General features: G+C 46.6%; 1 protein-coding gene across 5 annotated transcripts in view; it reads right to left on the bottom strand.

The window, feature by feature from the left end:
* Positions 1-9,701: 9,701 nt before the first annotated feature.
* Positions 9,702-15,957, bottom strand: part of ADCK1 (aarF domain containing kinase 1) — a 76,220-nt gene continuing 69,964 nt past the window's right edge. For all 5 annotated transcript variants that reach the window (XM_085549289.1, XM_085549288.1, XM_015865225.3 and 2 more), the window contains 4 exons: positions 15,565-15,714; positions 15,125-15,322; positions 11,230-11,423; positions 9,702-10,702 (listed from right to left, as the gene is read on the bottom strand). In XM_085549289.1, coding sequence (XP_085405415.1) covers positions 10,534-10,702; positions 11,230-11,423; positions 15,125-15,322; positions 15,565-15,714 — 711 coding nt within the window. In that variant the 3' untranslated portion in view covers positions 9,702-10,533. The remainder of the gene's footprint in view (positions 10,703-11,229; positions 11,424-15,124; positions 15,323-15,564; positions 15,715-15,957) is intronic.

Here is a 15,957-nt window from a genome sequence, read left to right as displayed (position 1 = left end):
TCCTCTTTCAGCCTGGGATGCAGACATCCCCATGAAACCCTGTCCCTTGGCAGCCACCACAGTCCACACAGGTAGAACGGAACAAGCCAGCCCCTCTCCACCTCATAACTAAACTGAAGCTTTATGCCGTGGAAGAATCCTCCACCTTCAGATCTGTCCATTTGCCTCCACCTCAAGGCCCTTTGCTCTATCTCCTCCAAATTCTTCAATCAAGAATTCCCTTGTTGCCTTCTTTTTTGACACCTTCTCCAAGTGCCATGACAGCCACCTGCTCCTCTTACTAAGCTTTTCCTTTCCTCACAAGGAGCAATGACTTTTCTCCAGCTTTCCAACAGGCCTTTCTACAGCCAGAAGTAACCCAAGGGAAGGCATGCGAGGTGACAGGAAAGGCTCTCCAAGTCCAACTTACTTTGTAACACATACTCATACTACAGTCCAGGGATGCAACAGTCACAGGCTGCACCAATTTGGGTGGAAGGAAACAAAACACTGATTGTTCTGATTAAACATTAAAGGTGGAGAACAACTTATTGTAGTTTTAAAGGCCATCTTTTGAGTTTACCTGCACTTTACTGAAGCGACTGATCTTATCTTGGGAAAGGAGATGCCTCAAGGAGACTCGGTGATTCAACCCCAGCCCACATACCTCAAGCACCCAAGATGATCTGGTGATGTGAGTGAGCCGAGTGACTCATAATACTAGGAGGGCCTGGACAGGACGTTCTGGTGACCACTCTGAGTCAGTGTTTGCCACTGTTGTGTCATAAGAGGTGCCCAGGCCCAGACAGACACAGTCAATTGGTTAGTCATTGCTCAGTACTGATTATAAAGATTACAAAGTACTCAGTAATCACTGAAAACAGTCACAGCTGCATTATATGTAAAAGCATATATATTTATGTATATTAGCAAAAGAAACAACTTTTCTTGTTAAAAGTTCAGGTTTGCTACAAACAGAAGTACGGCATAGAAGGAAACTTCTCTAGCTGGCAACTATTTAGTTTTGTCCATTCACCAGGCTTTTCCACTTTTCTTGGGACCAACCAGAATGAACTACTTGTGGAGCCTGCAGCCTAGGCTATATAGAGCATTGGTCTTATACTGCCAGAAAGAGTAAGGCTCCATTTTTTAAATGGTAGCTATTAATTACATGTAGTATTAATATTTTAATGACTTTACACCACTCAGACACATCACTGTGGCTATAAATAATGGCAGATACTCAGGGTATGTAGCATGCCCTTCCAGCAAAGAACCAGAATATTTGTAGCCAGGAGTATTCAAAACAATTTTTCTCTTTATGCAGCCCTAGAGCTGGTGGTGAAGAGTGTCCAAGGGCTCTGCTGAAGACCTCAGCTAATAGAAGACCAAAGTAGAACAGAAGTACTTTACAAGACTCTTCCTCTTAGGGCTTCTGGCTCTGCCCCAAACCTTCCAAAATCTCTGTGCCACTTAACATCCTCCCACAGCCAAACAAGAAAAATAACTTGTAAGTCTGTACACAGCGGGAACATCCACTGGCACATGCCTTAACAATATAAACATACTCTATCTCTTGTCACTGGCTGCATGTTTTCAACTGAGACACTTATGTAACTCAGCACTTGTAATGCCTTTAATCCATATATTTCAAAGAATTTCTGTGGAAAGACAGATATTGAATAGGCTGGTAGGAGCTCAGAGATAACCCATCCAGATTTGGTAACAGTGGCTAATACACTCATTGACCCAGTTGAAGATGCACACAAAAGGGACAACATTCTCTATCCAGCACACAGTTTGTTTGGTGAGAAGCCCAAAATGGCTTCCCCGGAGTAATGCAGTGTGGAGTTCAAAAACATTTTTATGTGAATACAGTAGTAACATAGAGATGCCTTAATAAGTTAAATTCCCCTGACTTTGTGTATAATCTCCTGCAGAACTTGCTGTTTGAACCTGTAAGGTATAGAATAGCTATCTGAACACATCTTACTGCCAGTCAAATAGAGGCGATGGGTAGAGAGATTAAACAGCACTCAGTGCTCTCAGTGATGTAAGCACATGGCATGGCTTTCAGTGCAAAGGCTGCACAGAAATGTCACGTCCCACTGCAAAGATATCCTGAGCAGCTCTTTCCCGCTGAACATGTGAGAAATCAATGACAAAAGGAGGGTGGTGATGGAGGCTGAGTCCATCCTGCTGCAATACACCAGCCCTGTTCTGACCATCCTAGCAAACAAGAGGCCTTGATTTTCTCCTCTGCGTTGTTTCTTTTTTCCCCAGCGTACAGTGACAATAATGAAAAGATGGTGGTAAATACCCAAAAGGTTATTCATAGGAAAAACCCACCTGTATGGAAGCCTTTGGTCTGCTGGGAACCACTGAGGCAATCTCCACCGAGGAGCAAACTCCAAGAGATTCTGCCTTAGTGGTGGTCAGCCCTTAAATGGGGTCTAGAGGAGGTGGAGTCAAGCTCCTTCTGGGAGCACAGCTAAATTACTCTCACCTGTGCTCCCACAGCTGACCTAACACTTGCCTCAGCTGATTAATCAGAGGTTCAGGCTGTGATTACCAATTTCCTATACACCCTTTGTTTCCTTTTGCTCTCCAGACTGTGGTGTTCTCTCTTAGACCTCACCACTCTGTCCTTCTCTGACCATTGTCCACACTCAAACGTGCTCCTGGAAGAAGCCAGGTGAATATGCCAGGCTACAGCAACTATTTCATCTACTTCCATGCTCACAGGGTCACTTGGATTGGACAAGGAGCAGGCAATGGAGGCTGGCACAGCCTGTCACAGCTGGGTCAGCAGCAGGTTCCTGCTCCATGTCCTTTGGGTGAATGGAGTGCATGGCTGTCTATGATCAGGTGTATTTGATATACCATTTGCTTGTGTGGTTTCCCTTCTTGGCATTATTAGCACTGAACTGTGCATTGAAGTCTGAGACCGCCACAAGTATTTAAAAGGTCTATTCATCCCTCATAAGAGAAAGAGAATCCTCATTCGTCTTGACACCCAAGGAGAATTTAAACTCCACACTGGCAATGCTGGGCCAACCCCCTAATGAGGCCACATGTTGCTTCTAATGCTCCCACTTCCTGTGCAAGACTTCCCACACCATCTCTGCAAATAAGCTCATGCCAGGTCACACCCTGACTCCAGCAATGGCTGTGCTGGTATGTGAGTGCCAGCCAGCTCCTTCAGAAGCTGTTGGACTCAGTGATACTCACAGGTCCCTTCCAACTCAGTATATTCTATGAGTCTATGACTGTGTCCAGCTCCCTGCAGATCTTTCATACTCAGCTTCGGAGAATTCATTTCCCTTCTGAAAGGAGAAGACAGCCCACAGAAGGGTATTAGCCCTCCCATTTGCACTGAAACCCCAGCAGTGCCAGCACACTGAAAATAGGAGTTGTATACTGTCTTCTGAAACCAGAAGAGCTAGGATGCTTTCCAAGACTACAAGCAAACTTAAGGCCAAGGCTGATATTTCAGAGACTGCTGCCAATTAATTTAATGAATAAAATTCTCTCCTTCAGTTGTGCCCTCTGTTTGCAGAAGAGCCAGGTTTTTTTCCTGCCCCAGTTCTGGGTAGCAATTTTTGTTGCATTCACTAGGAGACATCTGCCTGTTTTCATGCCCACAGTGTAAGCTGCATCTGCAGAGGAGCTGCTGTACTCCATTATCCTGGGGGCTATTTCAGGGCAAAAATGCCTATTAACTGCTTACACAGAAGCACACGCTCAACAAAATCATGAGCAAAGTAGGTAATGATGCATCACACTCTACATGCAACTCACCTGCCAAAGGCCGTGTCTACATGTGGCAATGAGGCCTGGAGATGCTGTGCCCACCCCTCACCACTGCCCAGAGGTCTGGGTGGTAACATGGGGCTGTGCAGCAGACAATCATCATCCCATGCCTGGAGATGTGAAATGAAATAGGAATGAGCTCCCAAATGGCAAACAAAGGGAAAAAAAGAGCCACAAAAACCAGAAAGTTTGGGCACGGTGTGTGTTTCAGGGTATGTGGCTGACTGGAAACAAAAACAAAATCCTTGAAAACTCAGAGGAAAGAACAAAAGGTGGGAGAAAACTACAAAAGCAATACGAGGCACTGAGGAGAGGGGCTCTGTGTATTGATGTTTGAGACGGGCTCTTTAAAAGGGAAGATAATGACACTGGAAATTATTCTGAGCTTTTCAAAGGCACAAATGACCAAACTGCCTCCTGACTCCTGAATTACATTATCCAGAAAGAACTTAATAGCATGTTATTATCGCTTCTCCTCACTGACAGGATTTCGGCACTGAAAAGACAAACAAGAAGCGCATTCACAATGGCAGCCACATTCACCTCTTCATCCCACCGAAGACAGCTCATTTTGGGCATCCATCCAGAGGGGATGGCCAGCAGTGCTAATTGACCAACATGGATGGGTAATTGCCCCAGTCACTGCCTGGGGGATGGGATGGGTGTCCTAGGGGTGCAAGGATGGGTGTCCTGCAGCTGCAAGGACAGGCAGAGCCCTCACATGGCTGCCATATAGGCTGCAGAGGCACAGTGCAGCACTGCCCAGCCCAGCAGCCTGTCTCCATAGCAGGGCTGACAGGAAACTGCCTCAGCAGCCTTTTGCAGCCCTTCACCACACAAAACAATCCTCCCGTGGCCCCGGTTCACACCTGTGTGTTCTAGGTGTGCTGAAACACCAAAGCAAACCCCCAGCCCATGCCACCACATTGATCAGCCTTCCATACTTTCTGTGCAGAGCAGCTATTTCACTACTGATCTCCAGTGCATCTTCTGTGATGTATGCATCTTATATTGCTGGGCATTCCTTTCAGCCTTATCAGCATGATGGATAGTTTAAGCCTGATGAAGGACAAGATAGTAATAACAATGGCTATGATTACTATTTTTCATATTTTTCTTTAGGAGCAGTATTATATTACCAGACAGTGCATGTCACTTTGTTTATTAACTACCATTTAGCAACCCCTTCTGTCATTGGTTTATTAAAATCAGAGGCACTATGAGGCAGTCAGCTGAAAGGCCACAAGAACCTGCAGTCCAAGCACCACAGAACAGAGCCTGCAGGGACAGCTCCTCTGGACAGACATTTGCTTGGTCACTTACATCCACACTAAGCCTACAGCTGCAGGGCTGCAAACTAGCAGCTAACCTGCATTTTGCATGCACACAAACACACACACAGAGGGGAAAAAAAGGAAAAAAAACAAAACACCCTTCTCCCTATTCCATATTGCTTCCATATCAGCTGAATGGCTGAATGAGCAATTTTTACCAGAACACTAAAAGTGAAAATACCTGGAATACAGTAAGTTGGGTCAAGAAGGAAGCGATGCAAAGCTGCCGCCACTGATCTGACACTGTCACTGATCTGAAGTGCCACAGAGGACTCCAAGCAGAGGGAAGCTCTCCGTGTCACATAAGACAACCCAGAAAGGCAGTTCCCATTTGAGAACAACATCTCGAGCTGCACTGAGGCTCCCGCAGGAGGTTGGTGCTCCTAAATGTGTTGCAGGTTCAGTGGAAGCTGCACAGAGAAGTGCACAGTCACCTCTTGCCTGAGTTGCAACTTTCAGGGCTCCTTCAAGCTTAGCCAAGGGTGAACACACTGCATTGATTCCTGGAGATGACAGAGACTTGGATCTCTACCCTTTGAAGAACTGGCTGCAGCCTCCCAAGGAGATGAAGGGAAGGACTCAGTTGTGTGCAGCTCCTGCAAGAAAAGGCTCAAACACCCTCAGACAGAGAAATGATGAGTGTTTCCTCCACGGGCCCCAATTCCTATCACACAAAAGTCACTTAGCCTCCCTTCAGGTCACTCAAGAAGACTTCATCTGGATGCAAGCAGAATTTACTCCTGTTTTAAAGCTTGAGGCAGCCTTGGTGTAAACAAATAGGCTCCCAGCAGGATCCTGGAGAAGAGCACACACCCCCTCACACGAATGCACCTAAATATGTGAGTTTCATCTAAGAAGGAACCAAGAAATGCCTGGCCAATTCAAGCTGCAAGGTGAGCTACCCAGCCTGGCTTCAAGCCAAGGGCACCCAGGCTCACCGTCACAGTATGCAACAGAACCAAAGAAATGGCTGGCATGCACTGGCCAAGGCATTACTTCAGAGGAAGGACAAGCACAGGGTGGGGAGCTTTTTCCTTGCTTCCAGTTCAATTGTCCAAAGCATAACTTGTGGCCATTGGCCCACATTAAATTATCTGGCACTGCCAAGATGAGTTTGGCTCTGTTATCTCTCTAACTCCTTCTCAGTTGCTACCCATGACATCCTTCTACTTCACCTTTGCCAGACTAAATAAGCCCATCTCCTTCTCAGGCTGTAGGAAGCAGGTCCTGGCCATGCTGATAGGCCTCCCCCAGACCCTGCCCAATTTATCAATGTCCTCTTGACATGAGAGACCCAAAGGTGAAGCACTGGTTCAGGTGGACTCACCAGCACCAAACGGAAGAGGACAAGCCAGCCATGCTCCTGATATGGCCAAGGATGTGGTTTCCACCAGTATAAGCAGACAAAGCTGGTCCCCCTTGCAGACAGTGGGGCAGAATAGCCGTTGCCTGCCCAGACAGGAGTGCATGAGGACCAGCAACCAGAAGCAGAAAGCCTTTGGGCTTTGCACGTTGACCACATGTAGCATAGTGTGAGTCAGTGAGTGTGGAGCAGCTGTTGCCTCCAGAGACATTTGTAGAGGGGAAAAGGACAGAAGAGGGGAAGAACTCTGCCAAGAGGTCCATAGCCCCAGTAGCCCTATTTGTGAACAACTTCAGTGGTGGCCAGGCTGAGCGCCGGTTGCAGTTTAGTTGCTATGAGATGCAGACAGTGGCTCATTTGGAAAGCCTGCACGCTCTGACTGCACCAGGTTAGCAGGTCCTCCAAGACGGCAGAGGGCACAATGCAGCCTAAATCTGTAAATCTGTATGCAACCAGCCCATCATAGTTAAAGCTCACAGGATGTGTTCTCTAAAGCTCTGGTGTTTAGCCTGGACTAATACCCTCTCACTTTTTCTTGATCTGGTTATGAAAGAAGCCTGTTCACTTCCTGCAGAGCTTTGCAGGGCAACATCATTCTCACTGACTACCCCCATTTTCCACCTCAAGCCAACCCAGTGATGCACATTTAAATACCAGCTGAAAGGTTTTTTGCCTTCTCAGCGCATCTGAAAGCACTGAGAGCTGTTAGGAGGGGAGACATTAGCAGGCTATAGTGCAGTATTTTATACTGTGGGAGCAGAAAGTGGCACATTAGTTTTGCATCTCCGGCCTCAGCTCAACTACCCCAGTTGTCTGCCCTGAGAAAGAGTTTGTGGGTTCAGGAGTCTGCTTTAAAGCAAATGCTCAATGCCTGCACTAAGCAGAGAGCATTGTGAAATTTCAGTTCATTCACAGCTGAACCCAGGCAGAGTGTCAACTGCAAGCAGAACAGCAGAGACTGCATTTGCTGGCACTGAGAACACCAATAAATTCAGGTTGGAAGGAGAAGCCAAGTGCACAGAGCTGATACAGGTTACCCATGTTTGACAAGTACTGTTGTGATGAGGAGGTGTCTTTTCAAAACCCTTTTAACACATTCACCTTTGAGAGCATTCAGCAAAAAGACAAGGCAAAAATGTTAAAGGGTCAAATGCTGGGTGTTTGCTTGTTCTTTCCTCAGGCAAACTCTCATTGATTGACTGTAGGAAGGGTGAGAGCTGAGCAAAACTGACTGAGGAGTCCCACTGCGAATTCTGCCGCACGCAGCCTCCCGGCAGAAACTGTCAATAGACAAAGCTCTTTCAAATATACCCTGCTGCCTGACTGCTGCGTGCTGCCAAAAATGAGTCTAAGGGGGCTGATGACTCCCTTCCACTTTTACAGTTCACTCCTTCCTCAAGCAGCACTGTTAGCAGTTGTGTGGCTGGGTTTTGGTGGGATGAAATAACAGGCTTGGCTGGGAGCAGGTTGTGGTTCAGCAATCAGTGCAGATGTCAGCTGCAGGATCCTCGGGAAATGAGGGATATGACTAGGATCCCACTGAGGGATGAGCTTTCATGGATCTTAGAGAGATCCAAACAGTGCCCTGGTCAGCATATCCAGACAGGGTTAAGCAACAGTTTTTGCAGAGGCAGCTAAAAGAAGTGACTGCACAGTGGGCGACCAATCATTAGAGAGTCTCCTGAACTTCACAGAGTGCACTTCACCAATTTTTTGAGCAGGGTTCCGTTCGTGAAGAGAATGAGACAGGCATACCCCCCAGAGGCCAGCCTACCAGCTTTAACTGCCCAAGAAAGGTACTGATTCAGCAAGACTGCTCACATGAGCAGTTTACTCACATCCAGACTGCAGGATCAATACCTTGGGATCCCTGTGACTTCGTGTCGACTCAGGAGTCTCGTCACTGCAGTTGCTTCCATTCTACTCCCTGATGCTATTACACAACTCAGAAGCAGGAAGAATCTCTGACCTGTCACTGCACAGGCAGGGGACAAGCTTTGTGAGGACATTTGGTCTTAGTTTGCTTTCTGTTTTTGCTCTTAGCAAATATGGGAAAGCACATCACTCCTGCTTGTCCCCATCATAAGGAGGGCTTAGGCAACTGACTGCATAGGAAAGCAAAATCCCAAATTCAGTAATTCTCCATCAATGACTCTGCCAATCACACACCCCTTCACAGCTCTGAGCCAGCTGGCTGTGCACGCACACAGCACACACAGTCAGTGTCGTAAGCCACATTTCCACAGTCACTAACTCAACATGCCCAAGTGCACACCCAGTAAGGTACCTTTTGTGAATAAATCCCTTCCCTCTCCTGCACAGCCAGCAAGAGAGTCGGTTCACTGAGGACTCACACAGGTACTCACCCATCACTTCTGCCCCATGCTTCCCTTCACACATGAGAGGACACATTGCAAGGTGACGTTTCACAACTGTGCAAACTGGAAAGCAGTATGCAGATAGGAGGACTACATGCCTTTCTTGTGCCTTACTCTCAGGCATAGCCTTAATGATAAAGTAAACCTCAGCTGAACCTGAACAAGCTTGCTGGCAGCGAAGGAAGATTCCCATTCCATCTTTGGTACTCAGAATGGAGCCCCTTTTTCACTAAGACAGCTGATGAAATAGCTGAAATGACCTCACCATCCACCTCCATCTTGCTGGCTAGAGGAATCCTTGCAAGCAGTGAGGACATCTCCTAGGATCGACTAAAGAGATACCTCTGGGCAAGACTTCTTGGTAACCATCCCACAGCTGTAGTGAGAGCCATCAGACCTGTCACTTGCACCACCGAGCAAGTGGCAGGTTTTCATCTGAGGCAAGAGCAGAGAAATGTCACAGGCAATGACAAGGCAAAATGCTCAATGTGCACCATGGGGATGGTGACGTCTAACAGATGTGCTGCACCACACTTCTGCAGACAGGGACGAGGCAGACATGGTATGGATCTGGGTGGTCAGGAGTGGCGTGTCCTACCAGGGGGATTGTACCCACTCCTCCACTCCATCCCAACATACCTGATGCAACAGCAGAAGATCTGGACATGGAACAAATCTATTGAGCAGAGGAAGGACCAAGATGGCATTTCATTCACCTTGCAGTTAACAAGCACTGCCTTGCATCGCTCACTTCATGGAGAAATGCAGACAGGTCTGAGGTTAGAGGTCACAATATCACCCTGAGTGCAGAGCATAGCATCCTTCCTACAAATGTTTTTGATGCAACACATTTATTTTGTTGTGTGGCAGCATCTGTACAGTACACATACATTACCAGCAGCTTCAGAGTCCTGAGTTGTCCTTCCTCTTGCTTTCCCTGAATTTAGAAAAAAAGGTAGTAGCACTGTCTCTTTCTTCATTCCAAAAGCATGGAAACAGGACTGGAAAAGTCCAAAACCACACAGTCACTTGCTGACAAAACAAGAGATGAACCTCAGGAAGCCAGGGTTCCAGTCCATTGCTCTCACAATCATGGTGTCTTAGTGCTGGAAGTAAAAGCCATAGTGGCACAAGATCTCACTTCTCTCTGTGAAACTCTCTGCACATTTGAGCAGGAGTTTGACTAGGGAGATTCTGCAATAATTAAAATAAATCATAACGGAATTGAAAGCGATGGAACCTCTCTTTTTGAGGGTCAAACAAATGTTTTGGGGTATTTTAGGCAGGGCAGTGATTCTCTCAGATTTCGTAAGACTGTTTAAGAAAGAGACTACAAAAGTCTTTTGCTTCCAGTGCAGTACCACTGGAATCTATGTGGAATTTCCCCAGCTCAAATGGGGATAGAAAGTACTATGCCTTTCCTGACACACAGTATACCACACCTTCCTTTCCTAAACTATAAAGCAGCAGTACCCTCATACCTACTCCAGCTCTTGCTGCCACAGAGAAAGCTAATGCTGTAAGCAAAGACAGTGCAGCATGTCACAAGGAGCAAGACCCAAGAATAGCCCACAGAACAGACAGAAACAGTCATAAGGGCAAATGCGCCGTGGAGAGTAGAAGTGACGGCGGGAACACTTAAGCCTCTCCCACCAGTTCATATCAGTTACGTGAAATGGTGCATCCGACTCAGGAAAACAACAACCCAGTTCCCCAGACGAGACCCTTTCAGCCACAGGAAGAGTTCATACAAGTTGATTTGCCACAGGCTCAGTGCTTCTGTGAGTGAGATGTGGATCCTCCTGTAAAGCGAGTGACTTTTGCTCCTCTGATACCTAAAATGAGAGAAACAGCTGCATTAGATCCAGCAAGACACAGCCCAAAAGGAAGATGGCCTATCCTGCCATTTCCTTCTGTACAATCAACCCTTCCCCAGGGGAGTCAACTGTCCCACTCCTAGATAATCACCAGCTGTCACATCTCCTAGGAGTACAAATTTTCTCCAAACACAAGTTCCTGAGGAATTGGAATCTTGTTTTCTTGCACAAATCTGGCAGAAGAGACAGCGTGCTTCTGAAAAGGCTCAGTTTCCTTTGTGCTGCACACAGTGAGCCCAGGCCATGGCATCCTCCATGCCCAGCTTCACTTCAACAGGACAGGTGTGTAACCCTGCAGCCTTCGCTGGCTGCACATTCATAGCAGTCCAGCAATCCTGACACATTATTTGCTCACATACTTTGTATGAGACCGGTCCCTTGGCCTGCTGACCCTGGGATCCCCCTTGGGCCACAGAGAGCAGCCAGCCCTCCATTTCTGGAGGCTGCTCTGTGCCTGGACTCTGGTGTCTGGAGAAGAGACTTACGTGGACACAGCTCTGATGCAGCAGCGAGACATGTTGAGGAAGGAACTGGCACTGGCCCGTGTGTGCAGAGCTGACTCAATTCCCCTTAACAAGTCATTGGTCTTTAGCAGCAGCAGCATCTGGCGGGGGACATTGTTGAGGAGTTGGGTGATCTGGGGTAGGTAAGCAGCAGCGTTGGACCGGATCTCCACATCCTGCATACACAGCCAGGTCATGGCAGGGAGAAAGGATAGAAAAGTTGAGAGTGCATAGGAAATCCATGTCCAGACATAGCTGATTTTTGGAAGAAGGAGGCAGCATTTTACTAGACTATGACTCTAGGCCAGGTACTAAGGAGCTCTTCCTGCTGTTTAGCTGCAGACATCTGGCTGTCCCAAGCACACATGGCATAGGCACAAATCACTCTTGCTATATCCCACCTGCCCTTCAGTGCGATAAGGCCCCTTCCCCTCACTGGCAGCATTACCAGACTCTCAGGAGAACAAAGAATTTGCTGCTCAGTTCTTCACCCAAGCAGCCCACAGCAATCATGTCTGATTATCAGCCTTACAGCTTTCTCACCGAGCCTCACTCCAATAGACCCAATGCTGGCAGAGCTCCAGGTACCACAAGACCACCTGGGAAGGTGGACGTACTGCAAGAACAACCAGGCTGGTCCATTTCACATGCGTTTTGCTGTCCCATGAAACTGAAGGCTTTGTGACTTACTGGCAAAGCTATTTCCAAGGCCTAATTTAGTCCCTGTTCTCAATATCCTTCACTGAGTGAAGGTGAGAAAGCATTATGCATACCTTCATACTAACCCAAAATATCATAAAACTGTCATCTGTAGGACCCTTGGTCTGACACACCTACATCTTGTCTCGCAGCAGACATGATCAGATACTGAAAGAAGTACAAAAATCAAGGCACACACAGAGAAATCTTTCATGTTCTTTGGCTCCCCAGCCTACAAATACATTGTAGATGTAATCCCAAAGTAAGATCCCTACCTAGGATGGCACAGTCCAGCAATTACTGACAGGCTTGAACTCTATAAGGTAGCTTCTATTGCAGCATGTAAGACAGTCAGCCCTCTGCTTAGGGTGTGCTTCTTCCTACATCTAAGAGCTCCACCATCACTCCAGTAAATATAGGGCAGAATGGTAGATCTGATTCTACATACACTGTGCTCTTACCTCTTCCTAGAGAGGCCATGAAATGAATCGGCAAACCCCCAGAAAAGTCCCTGAAATACCTGAAATAGCCAGAATCCAACAGGACAGATGCAGAGAGTAGTAAATGACATCTTAAAGAGAGAGAGGATCCTTTGTAAGGAAGGGAAAGGATTGCTAAAAAACACTATTTCCTGTCAAATGAGCGATGGTGTGTACGTACTTCATGATATGGAACCTCATACTCAACTTATGCAAACTTCAGACTCAATACAGAAGAAAAAGCCCACACAAAAGCAGTATGCAGGCCATGATGGTCAGAGGTGTATCTAGCTCAAGCACCACCATGGTTGCTTTGCTTAGGTGTTGACAAATAAATTGTAAATGATGTCCTGACTCTATCACTGACCAACACACAAAGCTTCAGCAAGAAGATGCTTAGTTCTCCTAAATGTTGAAAGTTTCATTCCACTATTTGTTGGCAGAAAATTCTCTGCTGATATTCATTATCCTCGCCAGCACCACAGCAGAGGGTACTTTATCTTCCACAAAGAGGTTTTGTTTTCTCTTTCTTTTCTTTTTATTTTTAGCTCCAGCTGTTTGTACACATCACAAAGCAGCCACATGATCTGTCATCAGAACTGTCATTTTCTGTCAGGAGTGAAGTCTGTGCATGGAGGAAGAAATGAGCTGTGCCACAGGACCTGAGAAAAGCCCCTTGGCTGCAAACACAGAGACGGCTGCGGGATGCAGCAAAAGACAATCATAAAATCTGATGAGATAGAGCTAGCAGCCACCCTGAGCAGTCAGCTGCCTGCCTTAGCTTAAGGCATGAACAACTACACCTATAGCTATCCTCACACATTTGCTCAGCCTGCCCTTAAAGCTCGCCAGTGATGTGACCAGCACCCTCCGCAGACCATTGCACAATATCTCACTACCCTTCCCATTAGATCTGGCTTTTCTTATGTTCTTACCCAAATCTTCTTAGCTGAATGTTATGCTCATTACTTCCTGTCCTGTTTGCAGCAGTCTTTAACAGGCTGAAATCACACACATATATTCTCAGCCTGCACTTTTCTAGACTGCTTCTACCCTGACTTACTTATCTCCTGAATTAAATCTGCTTGACCACCAGTCCCAATAGCTTCCCACTGGCCTCTCTCAAGCTCCATCAAATCTTCCCCCAGGGGCAGTGCCCCAGACTGGACATAGCACTGCAACTAAGATTTTGTATCAGAAGGTTTTACTAGTCTCACAGGTTGCTCTCCTGTCAATCCATCCTCATGCACACTCTCACAAGCTGATGGCACCTGCCAATAAGAGCCAATTGGTTTTCCCTGCTGATACAAACTTTCAAATTAACCTCTGAACTAAGGCAAACAGCAGCTCATTTCCTAATGCCACAGTAAATCTGCTCAGCTCCCCATTATCTGCTACAGGATTATCCAGTTTCAGCATTAATTGTGTCATCTAGGCAGAAGCAAGAGAGCTGGCTCCGTACAAGCAATCCAGTTCTGACGAAGTTAGTTAGCCCACAAGGCACCATGTGGCCATGGTTATATCTATAGCATAACTTACATAAGCCAGTTTAGGATAAACAATGCTTACTAGCTCAGATTCAACACTGGTCTTGAAGTAAGTACTGTGTTGGCTCACTTTGGTGCATCTACATTTTTTTCTGGAGCTACCAGCTCTAGAACTCAGCAGACTAAGCGCAGATCTGCTAAACAGTCATTAAATTATTTCTAATATGCACAAAACTAACTTAGTTAGGAAGCAATCAAGTTACCAGGGGCGCCCCTTTACCCAAGGTATCTGGCCTACTCATTACTGTGCGTAACAGCAACCAATAGAGCAAATTCAGCCACATCCATCAAAATGAAATGCCAACCCAAAGGACTTTCCAGAAGAGAATTTAAGAGAACAATATTTTAATGCTACTTAAATTATTTTCATCCTATCTACAACAAATGCATGCAGATAAGAGCAAACCATAGAATGCAGCATGTTTCTCCCTTCAAACACGGAAATCACATCAGTATATGCTCACCTCTAAAAAAAGCACAGCTGGCAGGGGCTGCTACTATTCTTAAGGCATTGTGTGCATGTAACGAGTGCTAGGAGGTGTGAGAAGGATCCCAGCATGTGCAGAAAGGAAAGGGGGGGAGAATGTAAGTGGCAATTTCTGAGATTTGTAGTGATTGAGTTGACAGAACCTGCAGTTAAGCAACCTTGACTTCAAGTTAATAGGTTTTCTGATTGGGAGGTAATTTCCAAGGGTTTTTAGGAGTTTGTATCAGTGCTGATAGTCATTTACATGAATAGTGATAATGCATTATCCTTCTCATGTCTTCTTCCCACTAAGCCTTTATGTCTCCTCTGCCTCATCCTATCCCCTCCTTGCTGGTTGCCTGCACAGCTGCATTAAACATTTCTTTTCTTTTCAAGAAAAGGCTGATTTGCCTTCCCAGAACTGGTGAACACTTACCCATTAAAATATTACACAAAATTTAAGCAGCCCATGATAAGCAAAACCGGGAAATTAAGTTCAGCCACTATAACACACTGCAGAAAGATTCCTTGCTTTTTCCAGCTCAGCTGTCAATGCAGAATTTGCCATAGAGCTGCCAAGGGTTTTCCAGTACCACTGTGGTACCAGCACTGAAAGTGGTTAGAACAAGGGAAGGTACCCAAGAAGAAGGAAGGACTCCCAGTATGGAAGGGCCCATGGGTCCTACCTCGCTGGCTGAGACTGGTGACTGGCCAATTCCCCTGTTGACAGACTCCCAGGACCTGGCAGTGAGCATGCAGGCAAACAGAGGGTACAAATCCCCTGCCCCGAGCCGCCGGCTGTACTTCTGCACCCTCTTCATGTCAGCCTTGATAAGGGCCTGCCAAAGGCGACAGTAGTCCATGCGGAATGATTCGCTCAGCACCTGAGGAGAAAGACATAGCCCCTCAGAAGTCCATAGAGAAGGATGGAGGAGGAAGAAAACTGTTTCCCAGCCATGCCTTACCGGGTGTGTAAGAGACAGGAAGTTTCCTTGGAGAGTTACAGGAGAAATAGGAAAAAATAATTCATACAGGCTTCAAGGAGCAACAGTGTAGATGGTTATGATCTTCCAGCCTGATATTCAAGGGAGACCTGCAGAGCCCTGGAAACCCCTCAGTTACATACCTGGTAGAGCCCATGGTCCAGGAGGATAATGTAGGCCTTGCCAGAGTCTGAGCACTTCTTCACCAGCACATTGCCTGGGTGTGGGTCACAATGGACAAAGCCATTCACAAAGATCATTTCACTGTAGAGTTTCCCCAGGTTGCGAGAGATCTGTGATGAAAGAGGAGCTGATCACACAGTGCCACTCACAGCAGGGTGCCTGCCAAGGACAGGAGCAGTCCCTGTATGACTCTGCAGGACTAAAGGGTTGGCACAAGCCAATGTCCTTATGCTGTCGTCAACTGCAAAGTGATCAAGGGGGTTTAGGGAAGGATCCACACAAGGGGGTAACATGAAGATGTTTGTGGAATCAGAGGTTATTTTGGCATAAGAAAAAAAAGATAAAACATCTAT

Source organism: Coturnix japonica, chromosome 5 (genome assembly GCF_054131305.1).
Source record: "Coturnix japonica strain WE chromosome 5, WE-NBRP24, whole genome shotgun sequence".
NCBI classification, from domain to species: domain Eukaryota; kingdom Metazoa; phylum Chordata; class Aves; order Galliformes; family Phasianidae; genus Coturnix; species Coturnix japonica.
Note: the sequence above shows the minus strand (reverse complement) of the source record. Positions and strands in the feature narration are given on the sequence as shown.